The sequence below is a fragment of the Rhinopithecus bieti genome, unplaced genomic scaffold, assembly GCF_001698545.2.
Source record: "Rhinopithecus bieti isolate Rb0 unplaced genomic scaffold, ASM169854v2 scaffold_73682, whole genome shotgun sequence".
NCBI lineage: Eukaryota > Metazoa > Chordata > Mammalia > Primates > Cercopithecidae > Rhinopithecus > Rhinopithecus bieti.
Window position 1 is genome coordinate 129,158 of NW_016829166.1, and position 23,785 is coordinate 152,942.

Below are 23,785 nucleotides of genomic sequence, written 5' to 3' on the forward strand. Positions count from 1 at the left end.
TTTTTTGAGATGGAGTCTTGCTGTATGGTCCAGGCTGGAGTGCAGTGGCACGATCTTGGCTCACTGTAACCTCCACCTCCCAGGTTCAAGCAATTCTCCTGCCTCAGCCTCCTGAGTAGCTGGGACTACAGGGGTGCACCACAACGTACAGCTAATTTTTGTATTTTTAGTAGAGACAGGGTTTCACGATGTTCACCAGGTTGGTCTTGAGCTCCTGACCTCAGGTGATCCGCCTGCCTCAGCCTCCCAAAATGCTGGGATTACAGAGGTAAGCCACTGCACCTGGCCACAAATGTCAATTTTAAGCATGCAAAAACATAGCCCTGATTGTCTAATGTCAGGACAGAATCTTTAAGAGATACTATCTAAAATCAAAACAAAACAACTAGCTTCTTGTAAAAGTATGTCTAACATTCGTTAATTACTTGTGAATTACCATGATCTCAATGCCTTCAGTTTATTGAAGTTATCTATTTCAGTGACTCAGATATACTATATACTTAAAATCTGTATGCTTTCCTGAATGTAAATTAGGTCTCAAACTTTAAAATTTGATATAAAAGAAAACCCTCACTTGCCGAAGATCAGATGTGGAACCAGACTCCAGTGTGAAGAACAAAGACTGCAGCATTCATCACATTATGGCATTAATGCTGCAAATCTTTTAAGAGGACTGTTTCTCTCCATGTGGTTAGAAACCACATTGTATCTCCAGAACTTATTCATCTTGCATAACTGAAACTTTGTATGCATTGACCACCACCTCCCTATTCCCCTCTCCCCACAGCTCCTGGCAGCCACCACTCTACTGTCTGATTCTAAGTTCCATGTGGTTTCTCTCCATATGGGTCAGCATCTGTCCCAGGGCTACATCTTCTCTGAAGCAAATTTTAAATGTTATGAATAGGCTTCAAGAAGAACAAAGAAAAAGTGCCACAAAGCCTGAATGATACAGGCTGCCTTAATTAATCTCTGCCCCTGAAACCACACAGAGCTCACTGCAGAGTTCCCGCTGTGAAGAGCACTGGAGAGTTTTTGTAGTTTGATCTCATCGAGCCAGGTGCTACTAAAGAATGGGCTGTGTCTCATTATACCCTGACTTGAAGGAAGTGTATACAATCTGGGCATGCTGGGGACTAAGCTGCAAGACTTCAAGAGTCTCCAGCGCTCACCACCTGCCGAGGAGAACACTGAGAAAACTGAGAACTACAACTTTGGGGGACATTTTAGCTCTCTAATATTTCAACAAATGTTCTTGCCAGGGTGCTGTGGGGAAGATGCTCTGAAGGAGGATCCAAGGGCGTCATTTAATCAGAGCAGAGTGAAGACTGAGAGCCTCCTTGAAGAGAAGTCAACAAGGTAAACTATATTGTTTGTGAAATTACTCATAACAGACTTGACTCAAGGCCACTTTAAATAGAGCTAGATAGCTGTGTTAAAGAGTTTTGTACTGAGAGAAATCAATTTTGCGTCTTTAATGTTGGCCATGACAATGGCTGTCCTAACATCTGAGACAGGGAGACTCTGATGAGGAAACAGATCTTGCCGCAGCGGGCACGATACCCACCTCTCCATGCTCAAGTGGCACCAATCTGGAATAATAGGAGGTGCAGATCACTTCATCATCAGCCCTGTAGGTGGGCGGCCCTCGTCTTGGAGTTATATTGTAACGAGACAAACACTCTGAGTCGCTGACTGCATAATACTGCCAGGGGCTGAACGTGGTGCCATCTAGAGAACGCTCCAAAATCCAGTTTCCGGGCCGAGGGGCATTGGCAGCTTTAATGATGACATATGCAACTTGAAAGACCTGAAACAAAGACAGTGAAAAGTCTCAATCCAGAATCGATATAAGCCAGGCACAGAATGAGAGCCACTGCGTGATCTCATGCAAAGGTAGAGTCTAAGATAGTTGAACTTAGAATCAGACAGTAGAGTGGTGGCTGCCAGGAGCTGTGGGGAGAGGGGAATAGGGAGGTGGTGGTCAATGCATACAAAGTTTCAGTTATGCAAGATGAATAAGTTCTGGAGATACAATGGATGATAACAATACTGTACAGTATACTAGAAATTTATGTATTAAAAGGGTAGATCTTATGTATGCTCATCATATACACAAAAGGGTAGCTATGTGAAGTGATAAATATATTAGTTATCTGGATTGTGATGGAAGATTCTTTCATAGTGTATATGTATATCAAATCAAGTTGTATACCTTAAATATATACAATAATTTTTTTAAAAAAATAGAATCAGTAGCAGCTGTTTAAAAACAAAAGTGCATCTGGAGAGAACTGGTATACATTGGTTGCCAAAATCGAAGCTCTGGAGTATAACTGCTCATACATGTTAATCAGAAATGTGTCTTGTGAATAATCTCCTAGTAGCATTTGCTTTCAGAATAAACTCAAAAAGTACAAATAAATTTGTAGGATTATTATTATTAACAATATTGGTATGAACACAAGAGCTTGTTCTTGTTTCCAGTGTCTTTATTTGGATCCTGAAAGATACTAGTGTTATGTTACATTAACAGTAGTGTTAAAAGTATTTTTATAGTGATTTGGAGATAACACATCTAAATATGAGAAAAAAGTCAGCCCACTACACATCTCCAGAACGGCTAAAATCCAAAACACTGACAACACCAAATGCTGGGGAGGCTGTGGAGCAACAGGAATTCTCATTCATTTCCGGTGGGAATGTAAAATGGCACATCCTCTTTGGAAGATAGTTTGGCAGTTTCTTACAAAACTAAACATGCTCGCCATCCTCAGTAGTAAAAATGCTCACCATATTCAGCAGTCATGCTCCTGGGGATTTACCCAAATGAACTGAAAACTTAGGTCCTCACTAAAACCTGCACCACCATTGCCAAAACTTGGAAGCAACCAAGATGTCCTCTAACGGGTAAACAGAAACACATGCTATGGTGCATCCAGACCATGGAATATTAAGATAAAAAGAACAAATTCTCAAGCCACAAAAAGACATGAAGAAACCTTGAATGCATATTACTGGCCGGGTGCAGTGGCTCATGCCTGTAATTCCAGCCCTTTGGGAGGCCAAGGCTGGTGGATCTCCTGAGCTCAGGAGTTTGAGACCACCCAGAGCAACGTGGTAAAACCCCGTCTCTACTAAAATACAAAAAAATTAGGTGGGTGTGGTGGCACGTGCCTGTAGTCCCTGCTACTCAGGAGGCTGAGCCATGAGAATCACTTGAGCCCCAGAGGCAGAGGTTATGAGGAGCCGAGATTGCGCCACTGCACCCCAGCTTGGGCTACAGAGTGAGACTCTGTCTCAAAAAAAAAAAAAAAAAAAGAAAGAAAGGCTAGGCACCGGGCTGGCTCACGCCTGTAATCCCAGCACTTGGGGAGTCCGTGGCAGACAGATCAGCTGAGGTCAGGAATTCGAGACTAGCCTGACCAACACGGTGAAACCACATCTCTACTAAATACAAAAAAATCAGCCAGCCGTGGAGGTGCATGCATGTAATCCCAGCTACTTTTGAGGCTGAGGCAGGAGAACCGCTTGAACCTGGAAAGTAGAGGTTGCAGTGGGTTGAGATTGAACCATTGCACTCCAGCCTGAGCAATAAGAGAGAAACTCTGTTTCAGAAAATAAATAAATAGGCTGGGTGTGGAGGCTCAAACCTGTAATCCTAGCACTTTGGGAGGCCGAGGCAGATGGATCATGAGGTCAGGAGATCGAGACCATCCTGGCTAACATGGTGAAACCCCGTCTCTACTAAAAATACAAAAAAATTATCTGGGCACGGTGGTGCATGCCTGTAGTCCAGCTACTCGGGAGGCTGAGGCAGGAGAATCGCTTGAACCCGGGAGGCGGAGGTTGCAGTGAGCTGAGATCGTGCCACTGCACTCCAGCCCGGGTGACAGAGCAAGATTCCATCTCAAAAATAATAAATAAATACACACATACATACATACATACATGCATACATACATATTACTAAGTGAAAGAAGCCAATCTGAAAAGGCTCCACACTGTATGGTTCCAACTGTATGACATTATGACAAAGGCAAAATGATGAAGACAGCAAAATGATCAGTGGCTACCTGCGTCTCAGAGGGAGGGAAGGAGATGAATAGGTGGAGCACAGGAGATGTTTAGGGCAGTGAAACCATCCTGTATGATACTTTAATGGTAGGAACATGTCATTACACATTTGTCTAAACACACAGAATGTACAACACCAAGAAGGAACCCTCATGTAAACTATACACTCAACAATAATAATGCATCAATATTGTCTCATCAGTGATGACAAATGCACCGTTCGAATGAAAGATGGTAATAGTGGGAGAAACTGGAGAGGAGGGAGAGAGTGAGGAGTATGCAACTTTGTACTTTCTGCTCATTTTTCTATAAATGCAAAACCGTTCCAAAAATGTCTATTAATGGAAAAAAATTAAAAGTCAGAGTAATGAGGAAACAAACTGGGGAGAAAAATGAATGTAGATGACTATTATCAGCAGGAGGAGACTAGGCAGACAAATCCTGGATTTGGAAGGGACCCTGGTAGATATCTAGCCCAAAATCTAGCACTGAGAAGGAATTATCTCTCCAAAAACCCCAGGCCTTCGCCAAGTACTTCCAGTGACAGGAAATTCATTAGCTCCTAAGACAGTCCTTTTGTTTTAAGACAACTCCTTCATTAGAGGATTTTTTTTTTTTTTTTTTTTTTTTGAGACAAGGTCGGACTCTGTTGTCCAGGCTGCTGGAGTGCAGTGGCACGATATCAGCTCACTGCAGTCCCAACCTCCTGGGCTCAAGTGATCCTCCCACCTCAGCCTCCAGAGTGACACGCACTACCACACCTGGCTAATTTTTGTATTTTTTTGTGGGACAGGGTCTTGCTACGTTGCCCAGGCTGGTCTCAAACACCTGGGCTCAAGTGGTCCACCCACCTCGACCTCCCAAAGTGCTTGGATTATAGCCTTGAGCCACTGTGCCTGGCCAGAGAATCTTTTTTTACATTGATTCAAGCTCCCCCATAACATTCTACATGCTGGAGCGGCAGAAAAGATCTTTCTGTAACTGCCCTTCAAGTATCTACACTTTCATGTAACTGTCCTTCAGGTATCTGAACATAGCTATCATGTATCACCTCCAGAATCTCTCGTTTTTCTCCTTAATATTCTGATTTCCTGAAAACATTCATCATTTAACAGGACATCCTTGCCTTGTCATAAGGCTCTGGACATAACCTTATTTTAAAATGCAGCTCCCAGGAATTGAATAGAGAACTCTAAACGTTTTCTGAACTGTGAAGAACATAGTAAAAATATCACACCCCTGTTTTAGTTATTCAGCCTTAGCAAGCACTCACTTTTCTGAGAGTAAACTTAGATTACTGACTCAGGTCGCGGTAGCAAGCAACAATAACCAAAACATGCCTTTCTCCGTGTAAACTACTGACTCCAGACTTCCTTTAACCCAGCTGGATACAGGTGATTTTTTAAAAAACCAAACTCCAGCACTTTTAATTTGTAAAATAGATATGCAATACATGTGTGTAAATGTACCTCTAAACATGCGTGTGTACAGCTGACCCTTGAACAATACGGGTTTAAACTACATAGGTCCACTTATAAACGAACTTTTTTGTGTGCTTCTGCCACCCCTGAGACAGCAAAACCAACCCCTCTTCCTCCTCCTCCTCACCCTACTCCATGTGAAGATAACAGGGATGAGGACCTTGATGGATCCACGTCCACTTAATAATAGTAAATACAATATTGTCTCTTCCTTACAATTTTAATAACAATTTCTTTTCTCTAGCTTACTTTATTGTAAGAATATACCATAAACACACAACACATAAATACATACATAATACATAATACAATACATGCAACACATAAAATATGTGTTAGCTGTTTATGTTACCAGCAAGGCTTCAAGTCAATAGTAGGCTATTAGTAGTTAAGTATTTTAGGGAAGTCAAATGTTATTCATGGATCTTTTGACTGCATTGGGAGTTGGCACCCCAACCCTCAAGTTATTCAAGGGTCAGCTGTGTGTGTGTGTGTGTAAATATATATATATGTATATATAAAAATTTAGGCCAGGTGCGGTGGCTCACGCCTGTAATCTCAGCACTTTGGGAGGCCGAGGCGGGCAGATCAATCGAGGTCAGGAGTTCGAGACCAGCCTGGCCAACATGGTGAAACCCCATCTCTACTAAAAAAATACAAATATTAGCTGGGTGTAGTGGTGCATGCCTGTAATCCCAGCTACTTGGGAGGCCAAGGCCACAGAATTGCTTGAACCTGGGAGGCAGAGGTTGCAGTGAGCCAAGATCACACCACTGCACTCCCAGCCTGGGTGACAGAGCGAGACTCCATCTCAAAAAAAAAAAAAAAAAAAAAAAAAAAAAAAAATTCACCCATGTACACACACATACACCTATATGTGTATGTTTTGGGAAGTAAGTTGTTAATTTACTGAGTCTCATTGCCTGGGTTTTCTTGGGTTTTATTTCTTTGCTTTTCTTTTCCCTGATTCTGGAATTCCATAAAATCAATAGGGACTAATAATTCTATCTCATTATAGTAACTCTTTCCACCTGCCAGGAACGTTCTCCAATGGACTTCAGTGTGCAAGTGATTTCAGGGAGTCGGATGTTTTGGCTATCTCTGTGCTTGTGCTGCTTTCCTTTCAAAGACAACTGCCGTTTCTAAAGCACATTTAGAAGNAGTAAGTTGTTAATTTACTGAGTCTCATTGCCTGGGTTTTCTTGGGTTTTATTTCTTTGCTTTTCTTTTCCCTGATTCTGGAATTCCATAAAATCAATAGGGACTAATAATTCTATCTCATTATAGTAACTCTTTCCACCTGCCAGGAACGTTCTCCAATGGACTTCAGTGTGCAAGTGATTTCAGGGAGTCGGATGTTTTGGCTATCTCTGTGCTTGTGCTGCTTTCCTTTCAAAGACAACTGCCGTTTCTAAAGCACATTTAGAAGTGAAATAAGGGCCGGGTGCGGTGGCTCGCACCTGTAATCCCAGCACTTTGGGAGGCCAAGGCGGGCGGATCATGAGGTCAGGAGATTGAGACCATCCTAGCTAATACGGTGAAGCCCTGTCTCTACTAAAAATACAAAAAATTAGCTGGGCGTGATGGCAGGTGCCTGTACTCCCAGCTACTCGGGAGGCTGAGGCAGGAGAATGGCGTGAACCCGGGAGGCGGAGCTTGCAGTGAGTGGAGCTTGCAGTTGAGTGGAAGCTTGCAGTGAGTGGAGCTTGCAGTGAGTGGAGCTTGCAGTTGAGTGGAAGCTTGCAGTGAGTGGAAGCTTGCAGTGAGTGGAGCTTGCAGTTGAGTGGAAGCTTGCAGTGAGTGGAAGCTTGCGCCACTGCACTCCAGCCTGGGTGACAGAGTGAGACTCTGTCTCAAAAAAAATAAAAAATAAAAAAAAAAAAGAAGTGAAATAATGTGTTCAGGGGCTTTGACAAGGAGGACAAGGGAGAACATTCTCATAGCTACTCAACACTGTCCAATTTTTTTGTAAATGTTTGCATCATAAAAGTTGAACTCTATGAATATGTGGGCTGTGATCATTCATTACTGCTGCACATGTGAAACTCGACTTCACAAAGCAGAGGCGCCACATGAGCCAGGATGATCAGGCAGCCCATTTGGGAGGGAGAGAAGGCAAGGTCATTTATAAAGACATTTGAAACAGAATTACTTTCTGTCTTCCAGTTTCACATTTGAAAATGGAAAGAACTAACAAGTTTACCACGTGCATGTTAAGAGCTTTACACATGTATCATCATCCCAAACAACCCATTATTGTTTTTGTGCCCATTTTACACATTTGGAAACTGAAGAAAAGAGAGGTCAAGGAACAAACTACTGAGTTCCAGGTCCCCAAAGAAACCAAGTGGTGTCAACTCCAGAGCCCTTCAGCCACCCTGCGTACTGCCTGCCCCCAAATGTTCACACACACATAGGGTTACTGAACTTTTGTTTTTGTAATGCCAAGAAACAAACTAACAAAAAGATTCCTACATTCACTTGGAGACCAGGTTCATGTGTTAAGTACAGTGGCAACTCTTCCAGATATTCTGCTGAGTTGGGGAAGAGGATGGAGAGTGTGCAAGAAACAAAAATTAATGACTTCTAACGCCATGAAGCACTTTCTGTGGCCAGTGCCAATGCCATGTGCTTCATTAGAATTATTAATGGTTTGAATTTTTTTTTTTTTTTTTTTTTTTGAGACAGTGTCTCGCCCTGTCGCCCAGACTGGAGTATAGTGGCGTGATCTCGGCTCACTGCAACCTCCGACGCCTGGGTTCAAGTGGTTCTCCTGCCTCAGCCTCCGGAGTAGCTGGGATTATAGGTGCACGCCGCCACGTCCAGCTAATTTTTGCATTTTTAGTACAGATGGGGTTTTACCATGTTGGCCAGGCTGGTCTCAAACTCCTGACCTCAAATGATCCATGCCTCTCAAAGTGCTGGGATTAAAGACATGAGGTACCATGCCTCAACAACTCTTTGAATTCTTACAACTACATTCTTCTTACGAAGTAAGTACTGTCATTTCCCCCCATTACAGATGAGGAAATTGGGGCACAGAAAGGTTAGGTAATCTTCCCAGTATCTTACAGGTGCTGAACTGTATACAGCAGGGCTTGAACCCAGGCAGTTTGTACTCTTAAGCACTATGCCGTGCTACTTCTAGATATTGCAAAGAAAAGGAAAGAAATCCCAGGCTGAGACAACTGGTAAGTCCTAATCCAGTTTTTCCACCCTTTTACTTCTACCACTGTCATTCCTTTCTTTCCTTCCTTCTTTCCTTCCTTTTCCTTCCTTCCTTCCTTCCTTCCTTCCTTCCTTCCTTCCTTCCTTCCTTCTCTTTCTCTTTCTCTTTCTCTCTTTCTTTCTTTCTCTCTCTCTGTTCCTTTTTTTTTTGATATAAGATCTTACTCTATCACCCAGGCTGGAGTGCAGTAGCATGGTCACAGCTCACTACAGCCTTGACCTCCTGGGCTCAAGAGATTCTCCCACCTCAGCCGGCCAAATCACTGGAACCGCAGACAAGCCACATGATGCCTGGCTAATTTTTTTAAATTTTCTTCGTAGTCATGGGATCTCACTACATTGCCCAGGCTGGTCTTGAACTCTTGGGCTAAAGTGATCCACTCACCTTGGCCTCCCAAAGTGCCGTGATTACAGATGTGAACTACCGCACCCAGCCCAGAATTATTTCAATACCATGTGTCAGTATTTTATCAACCTTTTGCCAGCTTTTATTCTGAGAGCTTAGTCATATGTTAGAAAATGATACCAAACGGAAAACAATCACAGTGAAAACTTTAGGACGAACTTTCAAGGGAGGAGTTAGCTAACTTTTATCTTGATCAAAGCCTTCCTTAGGATGTTGGCCATTGTTCCCACAATCTCTCAATAGCCCTCAAGGTCCCCAAACTGGAGACCAGGACACAAACTAGGGGTCCTGAGGGTGCTGAGTCTGATAAAGAGGAAACGGGGGCTATAAAGACTCTAAATACAACAACTCGTCTTCATTTTGCCCCGTTATAGGCTGAACTGTTTCCCCCAAAATGCATACATTGAAGTTCTAACTTCCAGTAGCTGAGAACATGGCTGTATCTGGTGACAGGGTCTTTAAAGAGGTGATTAAGTTAAATGAGGTCATTGCAGTGGGCCCTATGTCAATATTTCTGGTGTCATAAGAAAAGCAGATTAGGACACGGACAGTACAGAGGGAAGACCCTGTGAGGACTCAGGGAGGAGAAGCCACTATGAGCCAGAAGAAACCGACTCTGCTGACACCTTTACCTTACACTTCAGCCTCCAGAACTGTGAGGACGTCAGTGTCTCTTGCTTGAGCTGCCCAGTCGGTGCTACTTGTTACAGCAGTCCAAGCTGATTAATACAGGCCCAATTCACCAATCATGTGTTGACAAATTGGTCTTACACATAATGTAGGAAAACTGAAGGATTTTCTGTTAGTATGTAGAACTTTTTTTTCTTTTTGAGACGAAGTTTCTCTCTTGTCGCCCAGGCTGGAGTGCAGTGGTGCAATCTCGGCTCACTGCAATCTCTGCCTCCTGGGTTCAAGCGATTCTCCTGCCTCAGCCTCCTGAGTAGCTGGCATTACAGGTGCACACCACCATGCCCAGCTAATGTTTGTATTTTTAGTAGAGATGGGGTTTCATCATGTTGGCCAGGATGGTCTCGAACTCCTGACCTCAGGTGATCCACCCGCCTTGGCCTCCTAAAGTGCTGGGATTACAGGCATGAGCCACTGTGCCTGGCCGGTATATAGAATATTAAACCCTTGTCCCAATAAAATCCACAATATTTCTTTTGCCCTTTTTTTGCATGGTTGACTAAACTGCCTTTTCTCTGGATTTAAGGTTGGCTGAACACAAACTGATGATGCAGGGGTTCTCACTAGACTCAGAGTCAATATAGTCTTGCTAAACCTGCAGCTGATACAGCCATTTTTAAATCCACTTTCATCACGATTTTCCACCAAGTAGCCTTTGTTAATGATCACTGGAATGCACATAAACAGTGTCACATAAATAAAGTAGGCACACATCAAACGCCACTCTCTAAAAAGGAATCCAGACAGGAATGTTCATGTGGGCCTCAATCTTAACTTAAATATATAAAATCCATCTCAGGCACAGATGTCTAAAAAATACAGATAACTGAATTTTCCAGCATCAGAGGTCAACTTCCCATGTGCAGAGAGAAGTGAAGCCGCTCCTCTCCACAGAAAGTGCAGCTGTTCTCCGCAGGCTCTCAGGAAATCTACAGGGTTCAATACCAGGCACGACTCCCCTCTGAAAATTCTCCATAGAAGAACCTACCTGCCTCCATGGTGGTAACTGAACAGTGAATGAAGAGAAAATGAATGTTTTCTCTCTTGCATGAAGGAAATGAACTCTTCCCAGACAAAAGAGATTTAATGAACAGTTAAGTACGTTTGATAAATAATATTGCTCAATTATCCCTGTGAAAGTGGCGATTTTGTGCTAAGCTTTATGCCTCATGAAATTATTAGAGAATGAAATGCAAAATGACCATTTGAATTAATACTTACTACTCATGAATAAAGAAGCAGTTATTTCATAGGAGCCTAATGACTAACGCAGATATGGCTCACTTCCAGTTTTACAGTGTGTCAGTCACCAAAGCACTTCAGTCAATCGATCAGCACGTGAAGTGACAAAAAAAACTAGGAAAACCAGAGATGCTCGGGAGCTGAGAGGGAAGGAAGGATGCCTGCGATACACATTTTAAACACAGTTCTCAGAGCAATTACTTGAAAGGTCATTTATGGTATATTTCAGTTGGCAGTTTTCACTGTTATCTCCTCATTGTAGGAGCAGTATACTCAATTAATGACCAAAAAAACCCAGCTTCGTAAATGAGAAGAACATTTTAGAATAAAACGTGATTTGTTTCTCTTTAAATTTGGTGCTGCCATTAGATGTGCAAAATAAACATGTCCCAAAATTAAAACAAAACAAAACATGTCCTTGTCCAGTAACTTTTCTCTTTTTTCCTCATTTTCTTTTGGCTTTTTGTTTTGATTAGGGGAGGAGAGACAAGCTGCCAATAGTGATAAATTTAGATCAAGCAGATTTCTTTCCTTAAAATTCTTAAAATTCATGTCTCAGACAGGACAATCCAGGAATGCTCCCTTCAGAACTATGCTGAGATACTTAAAGAGGACGTTGAAGAAAAGTCAAAGTAAGAAAGACGATTGCTGACAAATAGAGGGCACAGAGATACGAGCCCATTTAAAACGTAAATAGTAACCCATGATAGTAATCTGGAGATAGGAAAGGAATACTTCGAACACCCATCAGAAGCAGTTTTGTCTTCTATCAGTCAGAAAAGCGATTTCAGAAGAAGCCCACCTGCAAGCTGACCCACGGTCCAGGTGCCACCATTTCCATTTGAGGGTGACTAATAGAATTGTTGTTTTAAAAAAGCATGCAGGCTGGGGGTGGCGGCTCACGCCTGTAATCCCAGCACTTTGGGAGGCCAAGGTGGGCAGACTGCTTGAGCCCAGGAATTTGAGACTAGCCTGGGCAACACGACAAAACCTCGTCTCTGCAAAAACTACAAAAAAAAATCATCCAGGCATGGTGGTGCACGCCTATAGTCCCAGTCATGGAGAGGCTGAAGTGGGAGGATCACCTGAGCCTGGGGAGTCAAGGCTGCGGTGAGCCGTGATGGTGCTGCTGCACTCCAGCCTGGGTGACAGAGCAAGACCCTGTCCCTCATCCCCCGCAAAAGGTGCTGAACCGCTTTATCTAAGAAACAGAACAGACAAGTAAGAGGTTGGTTTCCATTCCTAGTCTCGATGTATTTCTCCCTATAATTGTTCCTATTGCTCAAGCTGACCAAGTGTTCTTGGCGATTTTGCTAAATGTGTGGAAAATTAGCTGGAACTACCTCAAAACCACAGCCAGACATGTCACCAAATGCTCTTTGTGGGGATCTTCATTTATTTTCCCCACCTTGTAAGATCCACGTGACAGCCAAGTGCCCCTAGAATGATATAAACCCACTTGTGAAATGCAGTTATAGGCCATTCTCAGATCTGAGACATCCAAAAAGCACCTTTTCTATTCCCCAACTCCTAACCATTCCCTTGGCCGGAACTATTGAGTTTTCACCTAGGAGTATCTTAGCCTTTGAAATCACACTAGGCTTTTCTCCAAAATGCAGTTCTCCATTTGTTCATGTTGGGACGGTGGTGGCAATGAATGGCATCCCTTCCTTCCTCTTCTGGCTGTGGAAGTAGGCTCAGAAATCTGTCATGAAGATTGGAAAAAGCAGTTTGCAATATTCCAGAAAAAAGCAAACTGGAGGATATGGTGTAGATGGCCGCAGCAGAAGCCTGCTCAACACACTCCCTCCTGTGTCCCAGCCTGAGTGGATGCTTGTGGATCCACCCCAGAAGCTCTGTCCTGTGGGCCAGAACCTGTGCATCTGAGAACAGCCTGCACAGGAAAAGAAGAGCGCACACATGCCCTGGGGAAGAGAGTCAGCTGTCCCCAAGTGAGGACAATGGCTGCTCCTCCCTTGAGGAGAGGTGGGGGAGGGGTGAGCAAAGGAGCACTCCACATGGACACAGGAGACTGGGGACAAGGGACGCCCACTGACAATTTTTCAATGAAGCTTTGTCCAGTCATCATTAACTGAGCATCTGCTTTGTCACAGGGACTACGCCAGGTGCCACAAATATGGCAGCAGATAGAAGGTCTATGTGACCCAATGCCCTGGTGGGAAAGCCAGAGGCTGACCAAGTCACCAGGGAGAAAGGCGGAGGCTATGAGAGTGTCTGGGTGTTGGGGGAAGGCCCATTAAGTTTGGAGAAGGCAGATAGTCAGGGAAGGCTTCCCTGAAGGTATCTCTGAAGCCAGATGGGAGATGTCCAGGTCACTGGAGCGAAGGTGAAGAAGGACAGAGTGGAACCCTGAGGGCAGAGCACAGAGGAAGGAGTGCAGAGACAGCAGGAGAGAGCCAGCGGGGGCCTGGTCAGGGCCATGGGCCATCACGCAGATCTTTGTGCACTGTGGTAAAACCCTTAGACCATCCCAGGACCTGAAACCAAGGAGCTATGGGGTCACCAGGGCTGAAAGTCACAGAATTGGATGTTGGTGCCTGGAAATCATGAGAGATGGTGGTGCTGACTGTAAACACCAAGAGACCAGGGCAGAGAGAAAAGAATGGGTCTGACGGGGTTTTCTGAAAGGTCAAAACGTGAGTGAGAAGGAAAACACAAAGAGGCCAAGCAGGGCCTTCCAGCTCTGATCAGATCCCTCTCTCCACTGTAGGAAGAGTACAGAGTTCTCTCCCACATGGCCCCAAAGCCCACACTTCCCCCGCTCTTGCCTCAGTCCCAGAGAATTTCTGGCTGAAAACTCAACTTCTTTTCATCTCTTCTTCTCCTAGTCCTCACATTGACCTGTTTTTGCCCCAGTTGATGGAGCGATGGCGAAGAGCTTACAGCTTGCATCCCTCCTTTTCATGCCTTATTATGAGAAAACACACGGGTGTCACACCCAATGACAGTAAAAGGGGCCTTTAATCATTAAGCCTCGAAAATCCAACAGGTGATACTGCCTAGAAAAGCTGTGCAAATCTGTACTTAATGAACTCCATTAAACATTAACCTTTTAGTTATACATTTACAACACCCAGAAACAATAATTATGTGTTCTTTCCTTCGGGCACTAAATCTAGCTGAATCGTTGATAGTTTCAGCACTAGAGAGATGAGAAAGTATTATTTCGTGTGTGTGTGTAAAATTTCACTTTTTATATGGATCTTTGGTCTATATTCTACTTGAAGATTCTCCTTTCTCTTTAGACACATCTAACTTCATTGAGTATCTAACTGACAAATCATCATACTTAAAGCTTATTTTTAAAAGAGAATATCCAAATATTTAGGACACATAATAGATAGGAAGGCTTTTGTTTATTTTTTTAAAAGATGCAGTGGGAATGTAAAATGGTGCGGGTACTATAGAAAACAGTACAGTGGTTCCTCAAAAAATTAAACATAGAATTACAATATGATGCAGAAATTCCTCTTCCAGGTATATATCCAGAAGAATGGAAAGCAGGGACTCAAACACACATACACACCAATGTTCACAGCAGCATTATTCACAATAGCTAAAAGGTGGAAACAGCCCAAGCATCCATCAATGGATGGATGGCTGAACAAAGTGCGGTCCATGCATACAATGGAATGTTATTCAGTCTTAAAAAGAAAGGACATTGTAATACATGCTGCAACACAGATAAACTTTGAGGACATTACGTATGCTAAGTGAAATAAGCCAGACAAAAGGACAAATAGAGTATGATTCCACTTATGTAAGCTTGATTACCCAGAGTAATCCAATTCATAGACAAAAGGTGAATGGAGGCTACCCAGGGCTGGGGGAAGAGAGGAACGTGGAGTTGGTGTTTAAGGGGTAAAGAGTTTCCGTTTGGGAAGATGAAAAAGTTCTGGGGATGGATGGTGGTGATGGTTGCACAATGTACTTAATGTCACCGAACTGCACACTTAAAAATGGTTAAAATGGCTGCCACAGCAGCCTCGAGTGCCCCGTCCCATCTGGCTCCCCCTGCCTGCTGATGTCTAGTGTTTTTTTCTCTCTCCTGTCCTTGTGTTGAAGGCAAGAAACGAGGTGGCAAGCCCCCATTCCCTCCCTACTCTGACAGCAGGATTACATGCTGTGTATTGTAAATTTTTTTCGTTTATTTTGTTCTGAAATTAAAGTATGCAAAATAAAGAATATGCCATTTTTATACAAAAAAAAAGGTTACAATGGTAAATTTTATGTTATGCATATTTTACAACACCACCCCCTCCAAAAAAAAAGAGATGAGAAGTGAATGGTATGAAGATTCAACCTCGTGAAACACTGAGCTGTCTAAGTTGCAAATGAGTAGGAATGTAGTATTTCTAGGCAGGGGCCAACTCCATAGAAACCAATTAAGTCAGCGGAGGTCAAGCAAACAGCTCCAAGGGGATGTTTGAAATCTTATCTTTCTCATGACCTGATTTCGGTCACATTCTTTCTGAGCTCTGGCAAGGCATGACGATACTTCACAAAATACAAAATCAGAGCCCCAAACTCAGGGCTTTACAGTGGAAGACCCACTGTTTCACTGTTTACACAATGCTTTCTCCTTGGTGGCATTTCCTGAGCAGCACGGTGACCTCAGGCAGCCCCACCTCTTGCCTGGCTCAGTCTATAAGACTGATACAAGACTGGATAAAGTTGTAAATGATCCTAAACATTGTTCATCCCAATGGAGACCTACTAAGTGGTTATTTAACTGGCATTTTTTTGTGCTTCTGTCATATGAAGAACACAGATAAATATCTTCTGATTACATATCATTAAATAGTAGGAAAAGCAAAACTTCTTAAATTATATTGACAATTCTCATGATAGTCTTGTAAATACTATGGAGGAAAAGGTCTTAGGAACTGTTGAAACTGCACTGGATCAGTCACTTGCTCTTAAAAGGGTGATAAAGAACACCCAAGGCCAGGCGCGGTGGCTCACGCCTGTAATCCCAGCACCTTGGAGGGCCAAGGCAGGTGGATCACGAGGTCAGGAGATCAAGACCATCCTGGCTAACAGGGTGAAACCTCGTCTCTACTAAAAATACAAAAAAATTAGCCAGGTATGGTGTCACATGCCTACAGTCCCAGCTACTCAGGAGGCTGAGGCAGGAGAATCTCTTGAACTCAGGAGGCGGAGGTTGCAGTGAGCTGAGATGGCACCACTGCACTCCAACACGGGTGACAGAGCGAGACTGTCTCAAAAAAAAAAAAATGCTAGCCAAAATTTGATCCAAAAACTACTGTACAGAGGGGTGTGGGGAATTCTCTGTACTTCCCATTCAATTTTCTGTAAACCTAAAACTTCTCTAAAACATAGTCGATAATTTTTTTAAACACAGAAACAAACAATTACACATGTTCTAATAATTCTCAACTGATAGGAAAGCTTATGTTGGCCAGGTGCGGTGGCTCACACCTGTAATCCCAGCACTTTGGGAGGCCGAGGTGGGTGAATCACTTGAGGCCAGGAGTTCGAGACCAGCCTAGGCAGCATGGCAAAACCTCATCTCTACTCAGAATTCAAAAATTAGCCAGGTGTGGTGGCATGCACCTGTAGTCCCAGCTACTCAGGAGCCTGAGGCACAAGAATGACTGGAACTGAGGAGGCAGAGGTTGCAGTGAGCCGAGATCACACCATTGTACTCCAGCCTGGGTGACAAAGTGAGACTGTCTCAAAAATCAGCCCAGTTGGCTGAACAGAAGCTAGTAAGTATAATAGTTTTAAAGCTTTACCAAATTTCCCAGGCCATCTCAGTTTGTACAGCTATGCCATCCAGCTAATTATCTGCAGGTTTAAATATGACCTCACGGTTTTCGCAGGTTCATTTCCGAAACGGACAGGCCAGAGTGAGCCAGTGCTTTCTAAGTGCCTGCATACAAATTGCAAAGAGACCACAGGTCTGAGGAGGTGCCCTGGCATCAACAGGCAGCTGTCCCAGTCACTAAGAAGTCTCCACCTTCATTGCACTTTGGCAGCCTGGTCATCTCACCAAAACCAACGCTTTCAGAGTTAGAATTCCACAATCACCACATTCCCCTGCAAAAAGGTAGTGATAGGTGAGTAATATATTTTTAATTTCCTATAGTCTAGAGAACTTTAAAACTACATTGAATGTTTTCCATGATTTAGGCTTAACATGACAAATCCAGAGGACAAATCCAGAGCATGACAAATCCAGAACTCTGGACACAGGATATAAAGAATGGGTTTCAAATATTGGACAGCAGGCAGCACGGGAAAGTGACTCCCGGGAGAAGAGCCCAGGATTGCTTTGCTTTCTGCCTAGAGGCACTTTCTGGACTGTGCTTTGTCAATGTTTTATAAAGTTAAATATACATATATCTTGTGGCCAGTTCCACTCTTAGAGAAATGAAAACATCCAGAAAGATGGATAAGAATGTCCGCAGCGGCATTTTTACAATAGACAAAAACTGGAAATACCCAGCAAGACAGTGGATAAATAAATGTTGGTATATCCATAAAGTGAAATACTACACAGAAACGAATGGAACAAGCCACTCATATAAGCAACGGCATGTGAATCTGACAAACCTCATGCTCAGAGAAAGAAGCCAGACACAAAAAAGGAAACACTGTGATTCCATGGATAAGAAGTCATCTCACAGGCAAAACTCTTCCAAAGGGAAAAAAAAATTCAGGACAGCGGTTCCTCTGGCTGCTGGGAGGGAGGAGAGCAAGTGGGGAATTGGCTGGGAAGCGGGTGGGGGAACCTTTTGGGGTGATGGAAATGTTCTATACCTTGACAAGGGGATGGCTTATACAAGTGTCTGTATTTATCAAAACTCACCCAACTATACACCCAAGATCTGTGCATTTCACTATATGTCAATTATATCCCAATAAATAAGAAAAAAAAAAAAAAGAGAGGAAATGTTTATTCTAGGACTGAATGTACTATGTCAGCTCCACAGACATGCCAGGTTTTCTAATTTCCAGGTCTTTCCCACCTTACTCTTTCCTGCCGCTTCCTTCTGTATTCCCTCCTCCCTTCCTCCAGCGGGTCCTTTTTTGCATTGTTTCTTTTTTTTTGATCTTTTTTATTTTTTTGAGATGCTGTTTTGCTCTTGTTGCTGAGGCTGGAGTGCAATGGCGTGATCTCGGCTCACCGCAACCTCCACCCTCCAGGTTCAACTGATTCTCCCGACTCAGCCTCCTGAGTAGCTGGGATTACAGGCATATACCACCATGCTTGGCTAATTTTGTATTTTTAGTAGAGACAGGGTTTCTCCATGTTGGTCAGACTGGTCTCGAACTCCCGACCTCAGGTGATCTGCCTGCCTCAGCCTCCCAAAGTGCTGGGATTACAGGCATAAGCCACCGCTCCCAGCCCACGTTGTTTCTTTGAACCGCTAAGTGGTCCTTCCTATGTGTTCTCTGTGCACCCCCAGTCCCTGCACACTCTATACCACTCAGCAGAAGTCTATTTTTCCCCACCAGACCAGAAGTCCCTTGAGAGGTAGGGCACGCCTTAAACATGCAGTGAAGGCGACCTGCTCATCACTGCTAATAACCAACATAGTGAAGGAACCACCCATGTGTTGCGCACTTTCTCTGCACTAAGGGCTTAACGAGGATCTGATCATTGTCTTGTTCATCGATGAATCCTGAGATCCCAGTATGCACAAGGCAGAGATTCCGTGATGTCTTAAATATATTCAGTGTTCTCAGATAAGATGCAGTGGAGCAAAAGGTCACCCCTGGTTGTAAGAATCACAGGGGATTTTTTAAAATAACTTTTTTCTTACATTTTCTATAGTTCAAAAAGTTTCTGCTATTATATGTTACTAGTACATCAAAATAAAGGAAGTTCGGTGTAGAGGAAAGGTCCACTGAAGACAGTAAAAACACAAGAGATATTTTGAGATCTAGCTGAGGTTTTATAAGCCATTTTTTAAAATGTTGTTACAGCTCTGTTTTAAAGATGGAAATGTTACAATCTGAGGAGAAGCTAAGTCAATACATAAAAGAAAAGAAAAGCTAGAGTGGACACCAAACTGCATTATATTTTCAAAGAAAATTTCTTGAGAAATTAAAACTTATCCCTTTTTTTTCAGCTTCAATATAACAGGAAGAAATAATTTCAGAAAGGACTTCCCTCTTTTCCCATAAATATACAAAAATCTTTACTTTGATGCCAAAACAGTTGGGGATATGAAAAGCACATTGTGATCCAGTCCTGCAAAACTGTCTTCACGGATTTCCCTGAATCCTCCCAGGCCCAATGCAAGAAGCCCTGCTGGGTAGAAACACTGAAAGTATGCAACCAAACATTGGCAGCTCAAAATCTAAAGAGAACTGAGCTCTGCCAAATGGCAAAATGGTTATCCTGGACTATTTGGCAACCCCCACCAATAATACATAAGTGAGAAAGCTTAAATATAAATCTTAACAAGAAACAAAGCTCCATCTTGTTCCTAAAGCCAGGCCTCAATTGTTTTCACTTATTCAGCTCACTTACTGTGAAAAGAACAGTATCTGCATTCCTGTTCAGTTCCCATAAGCTCTTCACCTCACCTAAAGACAGGGGTGCGGCCCCTACAAGATAAGATATGCAAGGCTGCAAAGATTAAAGCCTCTCAAAGAAAGACCCTTTCAGAAGGCTAAGGTAGTAGTAGTTTTAAAACAGGCCTCAAATTCTTCACCCCTCCTCCGGTTGATGGGTGAGGCTGGTCTATCTTTCCCAACTTGAATCTCTGCCAACCTGAGTGACTGGGTGTCTCATAGAGCACAGGGAAACTGGCACTGTGTGACTGGAGACCAGGTCTAAGAGGGGACACAACTTCTGCCTCCTGCCCCAAGCTGCCCTATAATCAAGCTGCCTTAAGGCCGCCATGCTGTGAGGAAGCTCTGGCGTCCATGCAGAAAGACCACACGGAGAAGCCCTGAACCCTCATGAACACAGCCTCCAGCTGCCCCAGGGATCTTCTCCCAGCTGGTCCAGCACCCTCTTCCCCAGGTTCCCCAAACTCCCTCCTCTTCCCTAAGGAAGAGAGACCCTCTTCCCTAAGCTGCTCCAACTCTAGCCCTCATGGTCTACAGCCTTAGACATACCCACTCAGGCCTTTCCTAAATCCTGACCCCACTGAAATCAGGAAAGGTATAAAATGAATGTTGCTGTTTTAAGCCATAAAGTTTCACAGTGATTTCTTCCACAATAGATAACCAGCAGAGAAGCTATGCATGAGAAAATAAAATGAGGTAATGAAAATGTGAAAACGAAAGGAAGACCTATTTCTGAGGCTAGCAGCTTCACAGAGAACATGACAACAAAGATGAAAATGTCTGGAGGGCAGGAATTTAGAGGGGCTTACTTCCAAATCATAATGATGAGCTTAAGATTTCTTCCAATCTATTTATTTTACCAAGCAAATCAAGAAACCTTAATATCTGAAATTGGTGGAGGCCAGTATGAAGTAATAGAAAACTGGAATGGAATCATTAGAGTATAAACAAGCATACAGTAAAAGTAATTTCTATCTGAGTGCTTCTAGGAAGGGTTTCTGCCTAACCTCTTTTCAGGAACAGCCAAAATTCACTTCTAATGAGATGCTCCAAGTTACATGCAATTCTTGCAATAAAAATCTTTAAAGATTTTATCATAAGAATGTGAAATTTGCCTATTTTCTTGTTGACCTTGTCGATGTGCTTAATAAACACTTTATATTTGAATGATATAATAATAAACCTCACCTTGTACTGGTCAATTTTTCAGAAATTTGGGGAAAAAAACAACTGACATCTGAATTAATGAGGTTTTACAAAACCCAGCAAACAAGCAGCTCTTGTCTAAAGATTTGCATAAAACAAAGGCCCTCTGTGACTATGTTCCCACAACAAAGTGCTACTTCCTAATTAAACCTACACATAAAATAAAGCACGGCTCCAAAAGGCAGCTTTATTTTCAATGCCATAGGGAACTTTCCTTCTTTACAAAACAGATCTTATCTTCTAAAAGACCATTACACATTTTTACTCACACATCTGGCCCTCACTCCCAGTGAAATGTTCTCCGGGTTTAGAAGTTTTTTAAGGAAAAGCGAAGATACTGATTTATTTTCCTCCTTCTTGGTTACAAAAAAAAAAAAAAAGTTAGGTAGCACCCAATTCTCTCAGCCACTGCAAAAGCATGAAGACAGTGTCAATACCCTGCTGGATTCACTGGGAAGAGGACCCTATCGAGCAGGCAAACAGAAGAGGGAAGAGGATAGAATCCGAACACTCCCAACATCAGGAGAGAATTGCAAGAGCTCTTGCCAGTCTCCCCATAAAGTCAGAACAAAGGAAAACAATAATTGGAGACCAAAGACAAGGCGACAGTGTGGCATGGTGTAGACGGAACCAGAGGTCCTGGTTTCCAGGCCTAGCCTGAGCACGTGCAGCCATAGACCGACCCTGGGCAAGCCTGTGACCCGCTTGCTCTGTGCTGTGATTTTTGTACCTGCAAAGACGAGATCATTCACATTCCAGAACTGTTGGGAAAAGCAGATGAAACAATACGGATGAGGAAAAAAATGCTGAATAGTCTATAATTCATATCTATAAGTTCCTATATGTGTAGCTGTTAATAACATTCCTCTTTCAAAAGATGCTCAAAACAAAGTTAACCATAAATTTGTCATATAAACCTCAAACGTGATTGATATTCACTGCATTATTTCATGGGTATATGTACGAAATGAACCTTTTTTCATTGACAGCTCAAGTTATCACCCATAACAGAAAAAGCACCAAAATGTCAGGCCTGAGGATTCTTGGGCAAATGACGGGTAAGCCATATATATAGAAACTATTAATGCCGTTTTAACAATTATTAATCTTGAGTTTTAGTTATACTGGGAAATGTTCATGATATAAAATTACATAAAACATTCAAACACGAATTTATATATCACATAATCTGTCTCAGCTGGAGGGTCAGAGTGGTGCAATGATGCAGAGTCCAGGCTCTCAAGCTTCAGTGAATCCTACCCTTGAGCAAGCCTCTTTAAACTCTCTAAATCTCAGTTTTGTCATCTGTCTAAAGGGGATAATAACAGAAGCCAACTCATAGGCGATTATGAGAATTCAATGACATAATCCTCATCAAGTGCATAGCACAATGTCTGATGCAGTAAGTATGTAATACGTGATAGTACTGTCGTAGCATTATTAAATGCATAGAATTGTAGGCAAATGACACAGTCAATATCCCAAGATACCAATTAGCGATTGCTACAGGGTGAAGAGATGATATGTTTCTACCCATTTACACTTATCTGTATCTTCCATTTTTCTATGATGATTCCATCTTAACTTCCTAATCAGAAAAAAACATAATAATTATTGACTTATGAATTTCTCAAAATCTGCATAACTGCACTCCTTAATCCTGTTAGCTAACTGTGATTAGATTCTATTAAGCCCTTGTTTAACATTTCCCTTGGTGATATCTGAAGATCTTTGGGAATCTAAAGTAATTTGTGTATTAGAAATATGACAGAGGGAAAAAAACTCAGGTTTATTAAACGTGAGGAGTTTGTTAGGTACTCTACATCCTTCATGCTATCACATTTCACTTTGTATATATCACCCTACCACACTTCATGCATCACCACCAAATCACGCCACCAAAACCCAATAGTTAATACACAAATGGAACTGCTTCTGTATTTCCTCCATCCCTGTCCTGAAGGTCTCAGGACCAAGCTGGTGCCCTGATGCAGTCTCTCAGCTGAGAACCAAGAATACCTAGTCTGTAATGTATTAGACAGCAGTCCATGATTTCTCCAGGAGAATTCACTGTAGTATGCTTTCTACATATTCAAAAGTATTTGTAATAAAAAGGCTCAATAAATAAAAAAATCTGAGAAAGGCTTGATCAGATATAAGCATAATGTGCTTTGTTTAAAAAACAACAACAAAGCACAAGCAGAATTTTTATACTGTGTAAACGGTAAAGAAATTTCTGAATACTACTTATTTTAAGTGATCTTATTTTAAAAGCCTACCCTAAAACACTAAAAATTACCTAAAGCAGTCTATAACTACATGAGTATGTTTATTTTTTAAAAATGCCTTAAACATCTAAAATGGAGACGGCCTTCTGGAATTCCTCAGACTAACTTAGTCCATCCCTTCAGGATGAAGTCAAGCATGACAAATCTCAAGACAAAAGATAGACTTACAGAGGTTTGAAATCTATATGTAAAATGTCCAGGTCTTAATTTGGCCAAACTCATATAATACCATATTCCTAATAGTGAACACAGTTTTACGTTTTCCTTTAGAAAAAGGAAAATACATTAGAAAGGTGATGGGAAAAACCAAAATCTTCCAGAGAACCGTTCTTACCACTGAGATAAACACAAAGGCCTGGGTAAAAAAGAAGCTCTTGGCTGGGCGTGGTGCTCATGCCTCTAACTCCAGCACTTTGGGAAGCTGAGGCAGGTGGATCACCTGAGATCAGGAGTTCGAGACCACATACCTATAATCCCAGCTACTCAGGAGGCTGAGGCAGGAGAATCGCTTGAACCCGGGAGGTGGAGGTTGCAGCAAGCCAAGATTGAGCCATTACACTCCAGCCTGGGTAACAAGAGCGAAACTCCACCTCAAAAAA

At 42.6% G+C, this 23,785-nt stretch overlaps 1 protein-coding gene across 2 annotated transcripts in view; it reads right to left on the reverse strand.

Moving 5' to 3' along the window:
- The window catches only part of LAMA1 (laminin subunit alpha 1), a 175,128-nt gene that overhangs the window by 105,157 nt on the left and 46,186 nt on the right, over positions 1-23,785 (reverse strand). For both annotated transcript variants that reach the window (XM_017864698.1, XM_017864699.1), the window contains exon 4: positions 1,568-1,810. In XM_017864698.1, coding sequence (XP_017720187.1) covers positions 1,568-1,810 — 243 coding nt within the window. The remainder of the gene's footprint in view (positions 1-1,567; positions 1,811-23,785) is intronic.